The 19068-nt window shown below is 37.6% G+C and overlaps 2 protein-coding genes across 5 annotated transcripts in view; both read right to left on the bottom strand.

Moving 5' to 3' along the window:
* Positions 1-19068, bottom strand: part of adgre5a (adhesion G protein-coupled receptor E5a) — a 162900-nt gene that overhangs the window by 60560 nt on the left and 83272 nt on the right. The gene's annotated exons all lie outside the window — the stretch shown is intronic.
* The window catches only part of ptger1c (prostaglandin E receptor 1c (subtype EP1)), a 30827-nt gene continuing 14373 nt past the window's right edge, over positions 2615-19068 (bottom strand). For 2 of the 4 annotated variants that reach the window (XM_087241815.1, XM_087241816.1), the window contains 2 exons: positions 14652-15640; positions 2615-4931 (listed from right to left, as the gene is read on the bottom strand). In XM_087241815.1, the coding sequence (XP_087097941.1) occupies positions 4689-4931; positions 14652-15539 (1131 nt within the window). In that variant the 5' untranslated portion in view covers positions 15540-15640 and the 3' untranslated portion in view covers positions 2615-4688. 4 annotated transcript variants of the gene reach the window in all.

Below are 19068 nucleotides of genomic sequence, written 5' to 3'. Positions count from 1 at the left end.
TTTATTCAGATGGTATATTTACTGAAATTCATTCATTCATTCATTTTCTTTTCGGCTTAGTCCATTTATCAATCCGGGGTCGCCACAGCGGAATGAACCCCCAACTTATCCAGCAAGTGTTTACGCAGCGGATTCTCTTCCAGCCGCAACTCATCTCTGGGAAATTTACTGAAATTAGGTAATGAATATTATTAGCTGAACTTCGCATTGCGTACAGTGTTCTGTTTGGCTAATTTAATTATGATCAAATTATGTAATTTCATACATCTTCTGGTAGGCTAAATTAAAATAGAGAGCTACTTAATATGCCATTTCAGCCAATACTTGTCATGCGTTTAAACATATTTTTAATTAAACATTTTTAATGATTAATCTGCAATGTGAAGCATTTAAAGTATGTTAATTTTAACAGTAATATTGAACAACATAGTGCAATTTTGGTTTGTATGTGAGGTTCAGTGTTCAATCCCAGGATCTTCAAGCAACAGTAAATCAATTACCTCCTTTAACTAAAACGGAAGAGCTTGTAGATAAAAAAAAGCCTATTTCATAAAACCTTATTAATAATCTTCAGTTAGTGCAAAATGCAGCTGCCAGAGTTTTTACCAGTTTCATATCACCTCAATTCTATCCTCTCTACACTGGTTGCCTTTTAAGTTCCATGTTGATTGTAAAACATTGCTTTTACCTATTAAGTTTTAAATAATCTAGCTCCTGTTTATCAATCCAACCCGCTCTTTAAGATCTCAAAACTCAGGGGTTCTGGTAGCACCTAGAATAGCAAAGTCGAGTAAAGTAGGTTGAGCTTTCTCATTTATTACCCTTAAAGTCTGGAATAGCCTTTCTGATAATGTCCGAGGTTCAGACACACTCTCTTAGTTCAAAACTAATTTAAAGACCTATCTTTTAAGGAGAGCATACACACAGTGCATCACATAACAGTATGATGCTTGAGTGCATCCAGGCAGGTGAGTGGGCTCGACAAACCACCTGTAGAACACACGCCTTCTGTCCTGATGCACGAGACATTGTGTTAGAAACTTTCATATGCTTTACATGTTTGTTTCTGTTTGTTTATAGAACTGCTATTTACATTTATAACACTTATTTTTTTCCTCTTTTAATACTCAATGAACAGCAGCTACGCTAATTATTTTCTTAATTCTATATATCCTTTTGGGGATACTCATCTCAAGGCCTCTCAAAATTATGCAGTTCCATTGATGCGATCCAAAACCTGTGATGAAGTGATGCCAAGGTATCTATAATCCTGGACCAGGCCGTATGCTAAGCTGATGCTGTGGCGGTCATGGAGTAACGGAGAGCATGAGATTGATTCCTGAAAGACCCCATGCAGTGACATACGAGTCTTGACATTGATCTCATGGGCAAGCCTGATCACCCGCAGGCGACCTACTCACACCTGCAGTTCTTCAAGATGGATGTCCATGCCTCTGATGCCTAGACTGCAGCTCTGCACTGGATGTTTGGCCAGAGGATAAATGGTCGTGTCCAGGGGCGAATTGGCCATAGGAAGCACCGGGACATTTTCCGGTGACCTGACAGTCAATCTGGCCTGCCGCGCACCCGTCCCCACCCCCGCCCTCGCCCCCCTCACATTGGATGTGACCTGGCAGAATGACTCTGCCCTGCCGCACATCCCCCATTTTCCCCTTCACTTTTGTAAATTAGGCCGTACTCACACTAGGTACAGTTGCCTCAAACCGGGTCAAAGCACTCTTGTCCACCCTCCCGTCTCCCCCGGCGGCCCGTACTCACACCACAATCGGGCCTCGGCACGCTTACGTCATCGATGCTGCGATAATCAGTGAGAAGTGCTGTCACTCAGCAGCACAGTGGAGATTTCACTAGTTATATCGTTTCAGTCAGTTTGATATGCAGTGACATGCAGTCAAATATTTCGCCAAACAGTCCTTAGGGATGGGGTGACATGCAGTCAGATATTTCGCCGAATAGATCCACCACTTTTGGCGCTTATAAACAATCATAAAGTCCTCGTGCTGCAGGAATGAGGAGGTTTGCTGAAAGTGCGCAGCTGCGTGCAGTGAGGGGTTTGCGTATTTAATAAACTACGGCAGTTTGCGTTCACTGAACAGTAAGAATGATTAATAAATCCATATGAAACAGTCCCTTAAAAGTTACGTCTCGCTTTCAGTTTCGGGCTTTGGCAGGTTTTGCCCAAGTGAACCGCGCTCAGGCCCACCTCTTCCAACCGGGCCAGGGCCGTCCAAGTGAGCCATGCTTGAGCCCCATTCAGCGCACTCACACTTCTCAAACGATCCGGGAAACAGGTCTGGGCACGGTACGGATGGCATAGTGTGAGTAGGCCCTTAGTGAAGTTTGTTTCTTGCCACTGTTGCCACAGGCTTTCTTGTTTGGGACTTGTGGAACTGCACATCGATGGATTTGCTCTTCAGTATTGAACTTTTAGCAGTGAAATTTAAACCACTCTGAACTGAACTAAACTGAACTTCAACTCTGAAAACTGGACTGACACAGTTTCAATTTACTAGAACTTCTACGTTAAGCTGCTTTGACACAATTGTAAAAGCGCTAAAGAAATAAAGATGAACTGAACTGAATATTTAAATGTAAGAAAGATTTAAAAGTGCACTCTCTTTGAGTACACCTTTTATTTTTTTAAATTAGTTGAAATCATATTATCTGCAAGTACAGATTTTTTTAAATATATAATTTTAGGATTTGAAGTACACACAGATTCCACGATTAAACAACAATTGGTTTTCACAAGGAAAACCAGACAAATTTGAACACAATTTTATAAATATTTGATTCTATATCTTTTTTTTTTGGCAAGTGACCACATGTAATCATGTACGAACACATTGCTTTTCTTAGAGTTTTTGCCTTTTTTTTTTGTCCAAATATATATATAAACAAATCAAGAAGCATTTTCTGAACAAGTAAAAAATATTGTCTTGTTTTCAACAACATGTCAAAATTAAGTTTTTTCCTGAAAACAAGCAAAACAATTTGCCAAAGATGTAATAAAAAACCTTATTTCAAAGCAAACATAAGATTTTATTGCTTCGCCCAATGACAGATTGTATTTTTCCTGTTTTAATGAAAAATAAATTTATTTTTAAAAAGACAATTTTGTTTTACTTGTCCAGGAAATGCTTTTTGATTTAATGTTTTTAGATATTTGGACCAAAAACAAGACTACAACCCCAAGTACACTGTAAAAATATCCTTAAATTAGCAGTTTTTCATATTTTGTGATTCAAGTTTTATTCTGCTTTTGGGACCTTGATTTTTTTTTTCTAACAACTTTTAAACTTGAAAGGTGTAAAAAAAAAGTGAGTTTTATGAACATTTTTTAGTAATTTAAAGTGCTATATAGTTGGTGTTTTATATTATGCTACAAAAACCTTGCAATAAACTGCCCATACATTTTTTGTTATTGTACAGACTTATTTCTCGATATATTATTTCTAATACATTATATTATTTCAAAGTAAACCACTAAAATGTCAATAAAATCACTTTGTTAAATTGTAGAGTTAAATTTTTACCACCAAAAGAGCAGAGATCAAGATCCCATAATGCAATTCACAAACATAAATAAACAGAAAATATGGAAAATGTTATTCATTCATTCATTTTCTTGTTGGCTTAGTTCCTTTATTAATCCGTGGTCGCCACAGCTGATTGAACCACCAATTTATCCCAACCCGGGCTCATTGTGGAAACATAGCCCCGCGGACGTTTCTGCGGACCGCGATTTGCATCCCGGGAGGTACGTATTCGAGTGGTTTTTTGTTTTCGCGGATCCGCGTGAGGCCGCTGTGCGCGCTTTTTCGCGTCTCGGGCGGGCGCCTCTTGGGAGCGCGCGGCGTTCGCGCCCGCGCCGTTCTCGCGCGAATAGCCGCCGGATCGAAAAAAAAAAAAAAAAAAGCAAAAGCCCCCGTCTTCGATTTCGGCCGCTTTTTCGAATCCCGCCGCGTTCTCGCCCTTATTTTCCGGATTCCGTTTTTCGTCTTACATGATTTCCGGAACCCGCCATTCCCCGGACTCGATCTCGGTCGTCGTCCACCGTGGCCGGCTCCGGCTCGTCCTCCTCCTCCTGGGCCTCAGCTCCGCCGACGCAACGCTGTGAGCTAGGCGGACAAACTGATTGCGTCGGGAAAGCCCTCCACTCGGAGGAGAGTGCGAAGAGGAGGGGCGGAGCGGCGCCACACCACCCCGCGGCGTTCGCTCGAAAAAACCAAACGCGGCCTTTACGTACCTCCGGCCACGTAAATCGCGGTCTCCAGAAACGTCCGCGGGGCTACGTTTCCAGAATGAGCTTGGGTTGACTTATCCAGCTAGTTTTTACACAGCGGATGCCCTTCCAGCTGCAACCCATCTCTGGGAAACATCCACACACACTACGGACAATTTAGCCTACTCAATTCACCTGTACCGCATGTCTTTGGACTGTGGGGGAAACCGGAACACCCGGAGGAAACCCATGCGAACGCAGGGAGAACATGCAAACTCCACACAGAAAGGCCAACTGAGCTGAGGCTCGAACCAGCGATCCAGCGACCTTCTTGCTGTGAGGCAACAGCACTACCTACTGCGCCACTGCTTCACCTGGAAAATGTTAAATAACAGATTTTTTACAGTGTAGGTAAAGCATTTTTTTTTTGCATTGTGTGTGATCAGCTTATTGTCTTTCTGTGTGAGTCTCTGTAGGAACTGCTCTGTGTGTACACAGCTCTGTCCGGCTGCAGCAGCTGAAGGACTCTGCGCAGGACCGCTCGCCTCAGAAGGATGTAAACCCACGGGTCCAGAATCTGGTTCCAGCTCGCCAAACGCAGAGCCAAGAGAAATAGCTTCTCACACTGGTGCTTCGGTCTGCTGACTCCTTCATAAAACCTGCTAACGGACATGAGGATGTAAATCTGTGAAACAAGAGGAAAACAGTCAAAGAGTCTAGAACAGGCTGTGAAGTGTAAGTGTTTGTCAAAAGCACTATAGGGTTGTAACTGTGTAATAAACACTGAGAGGGATCATTTTTTAAAAATGTTTTAGTGTTTTGGTGGGGCTGGAAGAATGTTGTTGTAGAAAGAATTTAACAAGTTAATAGTTTTAGTGCCTTTAAAAGATTAGCTGGTAACACTACAAAGGTTTGTATTATAGTTAATAGACTTACAGAAACAAACAATGAACTATACATTTATTACAGTATTAATAACATTAGTAAATAAAAATACAGTCATTCTTTGCTAGTTCACATTAACGTACAGTGCTTTAACTAATGTTAAGCATGAATTTAGATGTTACTAATGCAAATGTTGAACTATGGTTAATAAATACAGTACAAATGCTCATTCAATAATGTTAGGAAGTACATTAACAAACATTAATGAATGAAACCTTATTGTAAAGTGTGACCTTTTAGTTCATTCCAAAATGAAGACTCTGTCATAATCCAGACAGCTTAGAATTGTGCTTATCTTCAAAATTTGAAAAATCTTTTAATTAAATCAAAGAGACTTCTGCCAGGCCATTAAAAGTCTCTTTAACAAAAAAACTTAGACTATTTAAATGACAATTCAAAACTCAGCCGACTCAAAGAGAATAAATTAATAAATCCATGTCAATCAAAACATGATTTCTTTACACATTAACAGATTTAATTTTGGCTTATTTTTTTCAGCTTATGTTAACATTGATGAATGAGCAATGTTTACAACATTTAGATGGGAATAAATGTGTCAGATTTTAAGTTGTGAAAGTATTTTTTTATATTTTCAGGTGAGCAGATTTTTCAGCTTTGATTAGAATGATAATAATTTGTGTTCCAAAGACAAACAAAAGTCTTTTGGGTGTGGAACAGAAGGACAGGAGCATGAGTAAATGTTAACAGAATTAATATATGGGGTGAACAAATGCAGAAGTAGATGTTGGTCATATATTTTGAAAAACATTTAAAATACAAACAAGGATAAAGTTGTGCAATATTATGTTAAAGATGCGTTCAGCCATGAATTTTGGAAATCATTAATTCAATATTTTAAATTAAAAATTATCACCTTAGAATTATAAGGTTCTATCTGACATTTTTGTCAAAATTGAGTTATTCACATTACAACTTATTACAACTTATTGACATTATGGGATGCTGTCTATAAGTTGTTTACATTTTAAGATTTTTTATTTAAAAAATTAATGTTACACACATACTGTTTGCAATGGAATGCAAAAACTTTTAAGCTGAATATCTCAAAATCATTCAGAACGCAGATAGAACCTTACAATTCCAAAGTGAGAAAATGGTAAAATTTAGAGGGAAAAGTCCAGTAGTTTGCATCACATGATATATAGTGGGTTGTTTAATGCATTTCTTTCATAATGCAGGCATAAAATATGAAATACTTTGCTACATGTGTCCTACTTCTCCATTAATGTTCTAATATGTTTGCCAATCTCAGTCATTTTGACATTGATAAACTGTTAAAAGGATAGGTTTCCCAAACAATGAAAATTCTGTCCTTATTTACTCACCCTTGTGTAGTTTCAGTGCCACATGCAATGTCTTGTAAAGACTATAAAAGGGAGAAATCGTAAAAATGTCATACTTGCACTTGTTCATCTAATAGCAGTGAATAGAATTAAGCTTTAAAAAAAAATTTTAAAAAAATACAATATTAGGATAGTTCCATGTGACACATGCCCTACATTCCAAGTGTCTTGTGGGAAGAAAACCCCATAAAGAACTATAGTCACTGGGGAAAAACTAACCTAAATTTAATGCGATATTTAACAAAAATCATTACCTTAATAATTTTGCCAAATGCGCAATCATAGAACTCTACGAGTATGCCAGATCACTCTGACCGCGCCAGGAAAAGCAGACAGGTGATCCAAAGTTAATAAAACATGAAATCTAATTCCTTAAAATACCCCCAAAGTATCTGTGTAGTAAATATCTGTGGACAAGAGCTCTAGGTTGCATTTCTCGAAACCTTTTAAGGCTACGTCATACTTAAGTTGCACCTTAAGCTGTTTCCTAAACACTATGTTTTCCCAACACAAAGCGAGTTAAAACTTATGTTAACCTGAGTGGATTGAACATAAAACAATTAAAGTTGTCCCAAAAAATGTAAGAGTTGTGTTGATTCAGCTCATTTTAAATGTGTAGTTTCAACAACCAGCAAAAACATTTTTTTTTTGAGTGTAGTCAAACCTCATCAAATACCTCATCAAAACCTTATTCTTTTGCAAAGTTGATCTGAACCACCCAAAACTGCTTTTTAAAAAACATTTAAGTCTATCTAACTATTTAAGATGTTTATACACTAGACTATATTAAAAAGCTGAAACATTTTTTTTTTGATTTGATGTTAGGTGACAGCAGTACAGTGCTAAATTATTGCAAAAATTATTACAAAGTATTAAAAAACAATAGGATAATTAGCAGGTCTAAAAAGCTGGAAGATAAAACCTCAGATGAACAACATCACATGAATCTCACAACGGGTCAATATATACATTCATTCATTCATTCATTTTCTTTTCGGCCTAGTCCCTTTATTAATCTCGGGTCACCACAGTGGAATAAACCGTTAATTTATCCAGCATATGTTTTAAGCAGCGGATGCCCCTCCAGCCACAACCCAACACTGGGAAACACCCATACACTCCCATTCACATGCATCTATACGTACAATTTAGCTGTCCCTATTCCCCTATAGCGTATATATTTCGACTGTGTGGGAAACTGGAGCACCCAGAGAAAACCCAGGCCAACACGGGGAGAACATGCAAACTCCACAGAGAAATGCCAACTGACCCAGCTGGGGCTCAAACCAGCGACCTTCTTGCTGTGAGGCGATCATGCTACCCACCGCGCCACCATGACGCCTGTTAATAAAACAAAAATAAAGCCAATGTAGAAAAGTCATGGGTTACAAACTTAGAATAGTGATTACTTAACGGAATCTTTTTTTGGTAGGATTTTATCAGTTTCTCAGATTATTCTGAAAGATATTTTTTTGCACAGTTCTCACAAAATTTGCATTACCCAATTTTGGCTCATGTTTAGCAGTTGGATGGGCATTGTGTTCACACACACATGAAAGCTCAAGACCAACAAACTGATCAAACTTCTGCTGATGATCAGTTCAGACATTTGATTAGCACTGCCTGACTTATTTTTGTTAATGCTATGTTGTTATTCAGGTTTTATTTATTTTTCTATTTACTTTTTTAGATCTGCCAAAGATCTGATAAGATAATTTTTATGTCCTGAAATGAGAAAATAGGAATTGTCTTAACTTTTTTTTTTTTCAACAATTCTTTAAATCTTAATTTCTTTCAAAATGTGTGCTTTTTTCTGGTGAGTCAGGGTAATGTGTATGACGTTCATGAACCCATCGTCATGCACATACATTCAAGTTCAGGTTAAATAATACCCTATATTTATTTCTTTACGTATTTTTCACATATACGCTTGAAATATTTCATGCTTCACAGGCGGATATTTATTGCTGCACCTGGTGGGCCACTGTCTTGGATACTGTAATTCTTATACCCTAATGGACAATAAAAACAGAATGTTTTTAAACCAGCAACAAACTTCCAGTGAAAGTACTTTTTTTATTATTATTTAGATGAGGTTCCTTTAATAGCATTGCTAATGTGATTCTTAGTTTATAATCAGAATGAAGTCATTAAAATAGACCTAAGCATTCATTTTATTGTTTAACCGTAAAATGAAATAAAAAGACTGTAATTTAAAGCATAGTGAGTGAAAACAACTGAGCACTGCATGTCCATCAATGTTAAAATAAATGTTTACATTTTGAAGACATGGTGCAGTACAATTCAATTTAGTGCAATGCTTCTTAACCGGCATGTGACACACTTTCAATCAACCCAGGCTAATTGGGAATATGTGGCCAGATCTACATTCGAGAAATGCAAAATATGCGCCCAGGACTATGTACTGTATGGCTGCATTTTTACCACTTGCCTCCATAATGATGGCTTTTCCAGAGTGACCAGTTTTCTCGGTAGCATGCCAGTTAAATCAGATAAAACAAAATAAGGCAGTGTGAAACTGGTAAAAACATGCTGCCGTGATGGCTTCTCTCTTCTAGTTTGCTTTTGAAAACATGGTTAGGTTAAAGGAAGGGGATTAGTTTGTTGATAGCAAAGTGATACACGCACAGCAAGCATACCAAATTCTCTCATATGTGCTCAAGAAGGACATTGAAATGTACAGAAGGAATGGGACGTATGAGAAAACGGGCCTAGCATATTGGAGATTGTCAAATGTACATGTAAACAAAAACTGCAAGCACACGTAGCCCAGGTTACAAATTTTGCAGTTCTTATATGTGTAGCCATGAAAGTATCATTTATAATGAACAACATGACTGTTCATTGGGAACAGTAGGGTTGGCTTAACGAAATTCACTAATGCAGCGGTCAAACTAGAGTTTGAGCATGTGAAATTCTGTTGTTCTTTTAAAGATAACAGTTAGACTTTAAAAAAGTAAGCGACTTGCCGAAAGAGCTTGCGTTTACGGTCTGTCACTTTCGCATGCATATGAATGGAAGTCAATGGGGCTAAATGTGCAGTGTGCAGTGCAGTGTGCAGTGTGACCGCGGCTTTACTGTGCAAATGGTCAATTAAACACCCGAATTGTGCTAAGCATTTTAGAAACTTCCTAACAGGTGTAGTTTTCAGAACAGTGGGCCTCCAGGTCTAAGTTTGGACACCCTTCTGCTATATTTTTGCACCATTTTAAAAAACTTAATACTGGTTGTTATTCACTGCCATTATATGGACGTGTGAACAGGACATTTTGTTAAAACTTTTTTGTTTGTGGTTTAAAAAAAAAAAAAAAAAATCAAAACCAAGAAGGGAATATGGCAAACAAACAACACCAGGAAGATTAAAAAAAGACTAAATACAATTTTGGGTGAACTACCCCTTTAGGACCAGTTCACACAGACAAAAGACAACAACAGACATTGACCAATCGCAACAGGTGCTTTGCTTTATGTCTAAAAATTAATTAATTGCTAATTAATATTTAGTTACAACACAATATTTGTATTTAAATAACATTTAATTTAATTTCAATAATTCATATATTATATTATATTATAATATATTATATTATATTATATTATATTTTCAAATTGTTTATATTTTAACTTTTACAGATATAAAAAGGTAATTTTACAAAGAAATGTAAACAATATTATTTCCACCTCTACCCTCTAAATAAGTTGAAATTACATTTACCTAAGAGAAAGAAAAGATTAAATAAAAAAAAATATATATATATTATATTATATTGCTCAATGTTAAATTTAAATGCACAGACAATAGAAATGAAGGGTTCAGATGAAAAAGTGCTGTCTAAATTGAGCCTTTTTCTCATCTTATTTTGGTTCAGATGTTTTATTTTAAAGGCAATGAAAAGAACCTACCAGTCTCTATAAAAAAGCAATTACTGATCCTGCACACAGGAGCCCGACAAAATGAAGAATGTCACAAAAACATTTGTAAAATGTCAAGTTTTTTTTAAAAATTGCTTCTCTGAAGTGATTTACACAGAGAGAATTTTATATTTTAGTATTTATGGCAAGTGCATTTTAAGTATGTTGAAACTGTAATACAAAACAGTTTACTAAAAATATTACATTAACTAGTTACTTTGCAACTAATTACACCCAATACTGCTGAGAAAAGACACTTTGCAATCAGGCAATTGTTCTTGTTGGTCATTGTCTGTTGAAATGGCTTTTAACATTGTGACGCACCAAGTAGACCTTGTTGAAAATCAAGAGTCTCCTCACAATGGCTGCATCTTGGCCATAATTTTTTGCTTGAACTCAGCAAAATGCAAAATGACTGCAATTTACTCTGCACCTGCTTATAAAGATTTACTTGTCAATATCAACAGTGGCCAAAAGTATAAAGTGCTTGGTCTTAAAAATAGACATTTATCGATAGCTTGTAGCTTTTTAAATTAAGTTACCAAAAGGTAAACTGGGTTGACTTTTATCCATAAAGTATTGTCCCTCGTTTATCTGTTAGCTGGCAAAACTACTACTTCAGAGCAATGATATGTTAATGTTTAATTATCTGGAACTGTGCATATATAAACTTTAATCAATGCAGTGTTTGCCAAACATTTTGAATATCAATCATGTTGATCACTTTCTTCCTTACAGGTGGCTTATATTGTGCATATCGAAATTCTCAGGTGAGATGACATTATTCACTTTCTTGTCACCGTCTTAGTCACTGTCTTGTCACTTTCTCGTTTATTCTTGAGCACTGACAGTCTGTCTCACTAATAGCCTGACACCAATTCTTTGGGTGAAGTCAGTCTGATGGGACTAGAACTCATGTGGAAAATTGCAAAAAAAAAAGGGTCCCGCAATACAGAGTTATTGGAAATATGTGCTCTGGCCTACATTTTGTGAAGCCACAAAAGCGCTTTTCAAAACTGTCTGCAGTCTCGCGAAATAAAAATTACAGGTCAGTGTGATGCTAACAACTTTGGTTCCTTTTCGCACTAATGATATTTACAGGTACATATTACTGATGAATAAAGCATAATTTTCATGTAGTACAACATCAAAACAACAACAACAACACCTTAACAGCGTCTATAATTTAACCCTGGCTCATTCTGAAACCGTAGTCCCGTGGATGTTCCTGGAGACTGTGAATTATGTAGCCGGAGGTACGTGTGGCTGCATTTCATTTTTTAAGTGAACGCTACAGTGCGGTATACAGTGCTGCTTTTTGCCCTTACCAGCTGACCGCTCACCTCCGTGTGAAAGGCTTTCCCGCAGCAACCAGCTTGTCCAGTTAGCTTGTCGTGTACATCGGCGGACTTGAGGCGCAGAGAGGAGCTGACCCTGACGACGACCGGGTTCGAGTCCGGGGAAGAGCAATTCCAGGTATGACAAAAACAGAATCCAAAAAATAATGTGAATAAGTTCATAACAGGGTGAGAATGTGGTAAAATCTGAAAACATGGTAAAAATCAGATGAGGGCTTTTCTTTTTCTGGATTGCTTTTGTAAACTGTTGGTTGGGTTTAGGGAAGTAAGCGGGTCAATCGGTAAAATTGGTTGGGTTTATGGAAGGAAGAGGGTGGGTCAGTCGATTAGCTGGTCGCCCAGTGAATCATTCAGTCAGACAGACAGGCAGCGGCATCTGGTGGGTTTACGCGAGAACAGCGCAGGTGTGAACGGCACTTGCGAGAGACATTTGAGATACAAAAAGCACACACAGCGACCTCTCTTTAATTTTCATAAACAAAAACTGCAGAAATACATTTTCAAATTACGTTTTCAGAATGAGCCTGGGTTGCTATAGTTTGCAATTGAATACATTTGCCTCACCTCTATATGTTCAACGTTTCTAGCATGTCCTGTTTGGTCAGTAGCTCACTGTGTAAGGTGTTGTAGTTGTAACAGAGCATTTGGGTGTTCACAAAACAGCTCATCTCCACAAATGAGATAAAAGCAATGTAAATCAAAGTAAAACCTTGGTTGCAGTGCACTTTTTTTTCTTACTTTTGCTTTTGAAAACACTCGGTTGGGTTTAGGGTAGAGTTTAGCTCAGTGGTTTGCTAGGTGATCTGTAGACACGCTTCTAGTGGATGTCTACAAGAAGGTTGTGTATCTAAAACACACAACAACACATATCCTCGCAATAATTTTGACAGCATCCTCTAGTGGATTTGTCATCTGAAATAGGCAACAAAAGCAATGCAAAAGAAAGGGCACCCACACTCTCAGAAATAAGGAGCTGTCACTAGGGCAGTACCAAAAGATACACATTTGTACCCAAAGAGTACACAGTGGTACCTCAAAGGTGCATTTTAGTGCCCAAATGTACATATAAAGTACATTTGAGGTACGATTATGGACCCTTCAGGTACAAATATGTATTTTTTGAAAAGGTTCTGCCAGTGACAGCTCCTGTACCCTTATTTGAGAGTGTATGATGCAAAATCAACTTTTGGAAACTATTTGGACAGAACTGTGTGTAGGTGTGTTCACTTTCATATTGGAGTACAGTGGTCCCTCACTATAACGTGGGTTACTTTTTGCGTTCTTGCAGTTATTTTGCTAATTTTTTTTGTGCAATTTGACATATTTATTTATTTATTTATTTATTTTTACAAAGCACTGTGTTCTGTGTCCTGATTAGCTGTAGACCATTGTCAATCAATGCCTTGTCTCCTGTACAGTACAGAATGTGTTCAGCTTGCCAGCTGACATAAATCTTTGATTGCTAGCCATGTAACTCTGAAGGTCTGTACTATATGTTTGCAAGCTTTTACCCAACAAACACCATAGTGGTGACGAAAAATTCTGCACCATTAAAGGCACCTGCGGTAGCATCCAAAAGGCAGAGGAAGATGCTAACCATTGCACAAAAAGTTGGACTTCTGAACATGGAAGGTAGAAGGTAGAAGCTACTTGAGTATTTAAACAAGAGAGAAAAGTGTAAAAATATTAATGCCTATCTGAGAAAATAGTGTAGTGAGGTGTTTTACAGCTTAAAACATTGATAATTATTATAAAAAATAAAGCGGACTACTTCGCAGACTTCACCTGTTGCAGGATATTTTTAGAACACAACTCCCGCGATTAATGAAGGACCACTGTAATATAAACACGACAGGTCTCTTTTTTTAATATTCTGACTTTAAAATAGGATCCAAATTCCAGCAATTTTAAGAGACAGGAGTTGCAAAGTAACTGGGATTAAAAGATCTGTTTCAACTCTCTGTGATCAGCTGCACCTCTAAAATTAGTTTTACCAGTCTAAAATGTTTCTACAACAGTGCATGTTTGTAATAAAGAAAAGACAAAGAGGCTTCGTGGACACCAAGTAGAAGTGCAAAAACAGTGTAAAGTTAAACGTGTGTGTGTACTGCGAACTTAGTAATGGTTTTTGTAACTTATCGTTGCATCATTTGCTTGAATAACACCAACACACACACATATATATATATATATATATATATATATATATATATATATATATATATATATATATATATATATATATATATATATATTAAATAAACTAAATCCTTAATCTCATCCATGTCTGTCTCTGTGACTGTTCTGTTTATGACTTGATGTAGTAGTAGCCGACATGCACAATGGTTAATGGGGAGAACCAGCTTATTTGCATTAAAGGCACATGCAATGAAAACAACTACACTGTCATCTAAGTCTAAAATTGGCATAATCTGGAGTGTTCATTAAATGATCTGACATGTATTTTGAGCTGAAACTTTGCAGACACGTTCTGGTGACACCAAAGACTTATCTTACATCTTGTAAAAGGGGTAAAATTGGAGCCTTTTAAGGTTTCACAAAAAATGCAGGCTAAGGCACATATTTCCAATGAGCCTGGGCTCAATAAGTCAGACAGACACTCTCTGATGATGCCAAATTCAGCCAATGGCTTTGTATGTTACAGCTATTATATGGCTGAGGCAGAGCAGCCGAAACTTCTAAAGGTTTTTGTCATGATAACATCAAATGGGGCAGCATTAGTTTCAACAGCACTGGTATTGATCCCCTCAGTGTCGGTGTGGGTTACATCCCTGACTCACTCACAAGAAAGGGACTCCAGCAGACACAGGAGACCACGGTTATCACAGCCAACTGCGTCATCATCTCCACATCCAGCGAGTGCAGAGAGGAAGACGAGAAAGATCCGTGTCTCCGAGCGGCGCTTGACTTCAGACATCCATCCTTAATCCTCGCCTGGAGCAATTTCAGCCCGCTTAAAGTATTAGAAACTAATGAGACGATCAAAGTTAAAAGCCCCAGTATTGAAAACGCCAAAGTGAGGCTGACATCAGCAATGGAGAGCGGGCCGTTCACAGGAAGGAAACACCAGGTGCCAGGAAACTGCGGTTTATAGTTGCCTACGTTTAGCAGAGGGAGTCCGGCTAAAGTGAGCGCCATTGAGGTGATGAGGAGCACAGAGAACCGCACACGGGTCATGGTGACGACCGTCGAATGCAGGAGGGGTTGAGTAATGCCAATGCAACGCTCCACAGCCATAGCACTTCCAAGAAGTAATGGACAAAGGCCGAAAAACACCATGCAAGCTCCAAAAAGCTTGCAGTAAATCCGAGGAGGCTCCACTTCCATCTGTCCGTGATGCTTTACCCTTTCCAGGTGGAGGTTAAGAGCCAGAGCCCCGGTGATCAAGTGACCCGCCAGATCACTCAGAAGAAGGGTTGACGCTAATAGCAGAAACGGCACTTTGGCTCGTCTGCGAAAGCTGGCGTAGGAGTGGGCCAGGATTGCAAGTGCGGTTAGGTTTGAGAGTGCGCCGAGAGTCATGGTGAAGTAGGACATCCCGAACGCTGGAGGGTTAACCGTAGAGGGAGATGTTGAGTTCAGTGTTTGGTTGTCAGCACAGGGGATTGTATAGTTGTGGCCTCTAGAATCCTGGCATAAAACTGGGAATGAAGGGGTGAAAAAGATATCCATGGTGTGACGGGCCGCAGTGATGAAAGTCTGTCTGCTGGAAACACTCCTGCTCGGAGCCGTATTGCAGCTGTGGTCAATAAAAATGGATTCATCTACTGTCACTGCAAGAATAATAATTCAGAGGGAGAGAAAAAGATAGAGAGAGAAATTTAGACTGCATATTCTGTTCTGTAGTCAATGTTAAATATCAAGACTGGAATTATGCTTAGGAAAACATCCTGGCATTTTTCTACTCCAAATTAGGCTGGATCAGTGAATAATAATAATTCTTGCTGACAGCAAGGCAAGCAATGAGCTGCGGGGCATGAGAATTGAATAATTTTCTCACAAATATGACATTCAAAACATGTCAGCACTTTTCTTTCAGTTTTTTTTTTTTTTAATAGTTACATTTGCAAGATGGATTTATCTACGTCTGTATTATTTTAGTGCATTTACTTTCAATGTACTTGTTTATTGGTCACACTTTACAACAGGGTTTAATTACAGTAGTTAATGTTGCTGTATTTACTATACCTGCCAACACTCTCGTTTTTCACGAAGTGTCCCATATTTCAGAACCATCTCCAGCCAGTGGTTTAAAGTAACTACGTACAAATACTCGAATTACTGTAATTGAGTAGTTTTTCTTAGGAATTTTAATTTTCTAAGTAGTTTTAAAATTGTGTAAAAATTTTAAAAAAAGTTTTAAAACTTTTACTTTTTCTTGAGTACATTTTAATGCAGTATCTGTACTTTAACTCCACTACTTTCCTTCAACCTGCACTACTTTTTTTTCTTATCAATGGGGATTAGCTCAGTTGTCTTTTGATTCCTGTCCAATCAAATCGCACATAGAATGTAAATCGCATCATATTGAACTACCTCAAAACACAGGCAATTTATAATTGCAGCAAACTGTTTGGAAGCATTAAAAGTGTCCAGGAAGATGTCCAAAACCGTTACACGCAATGACCCAGAGACTGTTTAGATGCATGTCACTGATGAGAAGATGATGGATGTTTACTTTATGATGACCAAAATGGCCTTAAACACCCAGGAGGCACAAGATTTCAACATGATGTCAGATTGATGTTGTACTCTAACGCCATGGGGACGTTGCATTTTGTTTGGAAATTAAACAGAATCCAAATGTTGACGTCAGAACTCAAAGTCTGGCCAACATCAATGTCCAACCTAAAATCAACCAAATATCAACGTCTAATGACGTAACAGCTTAACGTTGTGTGGACGTTACCACTATGACGTCTCTCAGACGTTTGATTTTGGTTGCCATACCTGATGAATAAATGCCAGTTTTTGACATCAATATGATGTTGGTTTAAGATGTTGGCTCAACGTTGGATTTTGGTCACTTTCTAACAACCTAAAATTGGGTCGTATAACAAAGTAATTTGCCGCCCTTATTGGACATCAAATTAACTGTCCTTAGACGCTGGCAAGACATTCAATTTTTATCACTTGAGATCACAGCCTAAATCTAACCCAATATTAATGTCTTGTGATGTTATGTGCCTGCTGGGCAATAACTAAATGCACTACAGAATGTTACGTTTACACACATCCACAGAGATCATGTAAACGCATCATTTTTACATCTTTTTACAGTGTAATACTCTTAAGTACTTTTGAAAGGGCTACTTTTTACTTATACTTTGAGTATTATTTACAACAGATACTTTTACTCTACTCACACTACATTTTTAGGCAAGTAATGGTTCTTTTACTTGAGTATGATTTTTCAGTACTCTATCCACCACTGTCTCTCGCCACCCTCCTGTTTTTTTATTTCTCCCGGAAAACTCCTGCAATTTCAACCACCCCCCAACCCCAGCAACAGCTGCACAACATTTATTTATCACATTTATCATAATTCAACATTTACTAATGCATTATTACAATTTAAAGTTGAGCCTGCTTACATTAGTTAATGCACTGAGTTAACAACTAACAATGAATGACTTTAATTACATTTTTTTTGTTAACGAAATAAAGTATTGTTTATTGTTTGACAACATTTGTAAATACATAAACTAGCATTAAATTTATTGCAAATAGTTACCTAGTTATTAATTAATAAAAGAATCATACATTCTCAATATTATTTTAGAAAGATATTTGATGCATGTTACATTTTCAAATGCACAACTGAAGAGACCCAGACTCGTAGCACTTGCAGAGATGTGGATCATTCACTGCATATAGATTATTTTAAAACATAGCTATTGAACTGAACACAGTGAGAACATACCAGGGCAGAAGATTAAATTGCATATTCATACTTACAGTGCAAAAATGGTAAACCCTATCACATTTTCAGACATTATAAGTCCTAACCATTGCTTACCAATGTGTACTTGATGTGTTTTAGCTTCTGTTTAAGTAGGATTAATGTGCTGTTACAACAGGCTTAATTGGAATGTGTCTATGTACACTGTGTCTATGTTCTGCTGTAATAGGTTATTTGCATCAAATCTATGGTTTAAACAATCAAATGATAAGTGAATAATAACATGTTTAATAGCTGTATTTTTTAAAAACAATTTAAGTAGACTGTTATTTTAAAATTTCAAGCTTTAAGCCATGAAAATTATTTAATTTTTATTTAAAAAAATTTAAGGGAGATATCACCTAAATTAAAAATGACTCCATAATTTACTCACCCTTTAATCATCTAATCTTCTGTGTATATGATTTTTTTTCTAGTCAGATGAACACAGTCAGAGCAGTTTTAATTTTGATTCTGGCTCTTCCATGATGTATAATGGTGTTGGATGTGACTTTTATAATGCGCAATTGGCCGCTGCCAGAATTGATTGGAGTTTATAATTGAAAAAAGTTTAATATTTCTGTTACACAAACACATCAAACTGCTTCCTGCATAACTCCCTGGCGGCATATAGGTTAGTTTGATGATGGATTTATGAACTTTTGGGGGCCTCAAACAAGTGTCATTTCCCAACTCATGCCATCAGGAAGATTGTTCCAGGGTATTAGAGTCGGCGAGACTACTCAACAGTTTCTTTCCACAAGCTGTTAAAGCACACAATTCCAATCACCTTTTCCCACTTTGAAATATTATCCACAATTCCAGCCTCCTAAAACCAGAATCCTTTCCTCCCCACACACCACAAGAAACCCTTAAAGCAGGGGTCACCAATCTCGGTCCTGGAGGGCCGGTGTCCCTACAGGGTTTAGCGCCAACTTGCCTCAACAAACCTGCCTGGATGTTTTAAGTATACCTTGCAAGACCTTGATTAGCTTGTTCAGGTGTGTTTGATTAGGGTTGGAGCTTAAATGTGCAGGACACCAGCCCTCCAGGAACAAGTTTGGTGAACACTGCTTTAAAGCATTATGCAATTCTAAGTGTGCTTCATACAGGTGAGTGGGCTTGACAAACCACATTTAAAAACACTCATCTTTTCATATTTCACCACATACAAGGACTCAATAAGGAAAACTAACTAAGACTCAAGAAGGAAAACAATGTTTGTTTGTAAATAAACTACAAATCATATTGTATATCTTG

This window comes from Danio rerio, chromosome 3 (assembly GCF_052040795.2).
Source record: "Danio rerio strain M-AB ecotype USA chromosome 3, GRCz13ab, whole genome shotgun sequence".
In the NCBI taxonomy this organism is placed as follows: domain Eukaryota; kingdom Metazoa; phylum Chordata; class Actinopteri; order Cypriniformes; family Danionidae; genus Danio; species Danio rerio.
The sequence above is the reverse complement of the archived record's forward strand: the minus strand, read 5'-3'. Positions and strand labels throughout refer to the sequence as shown.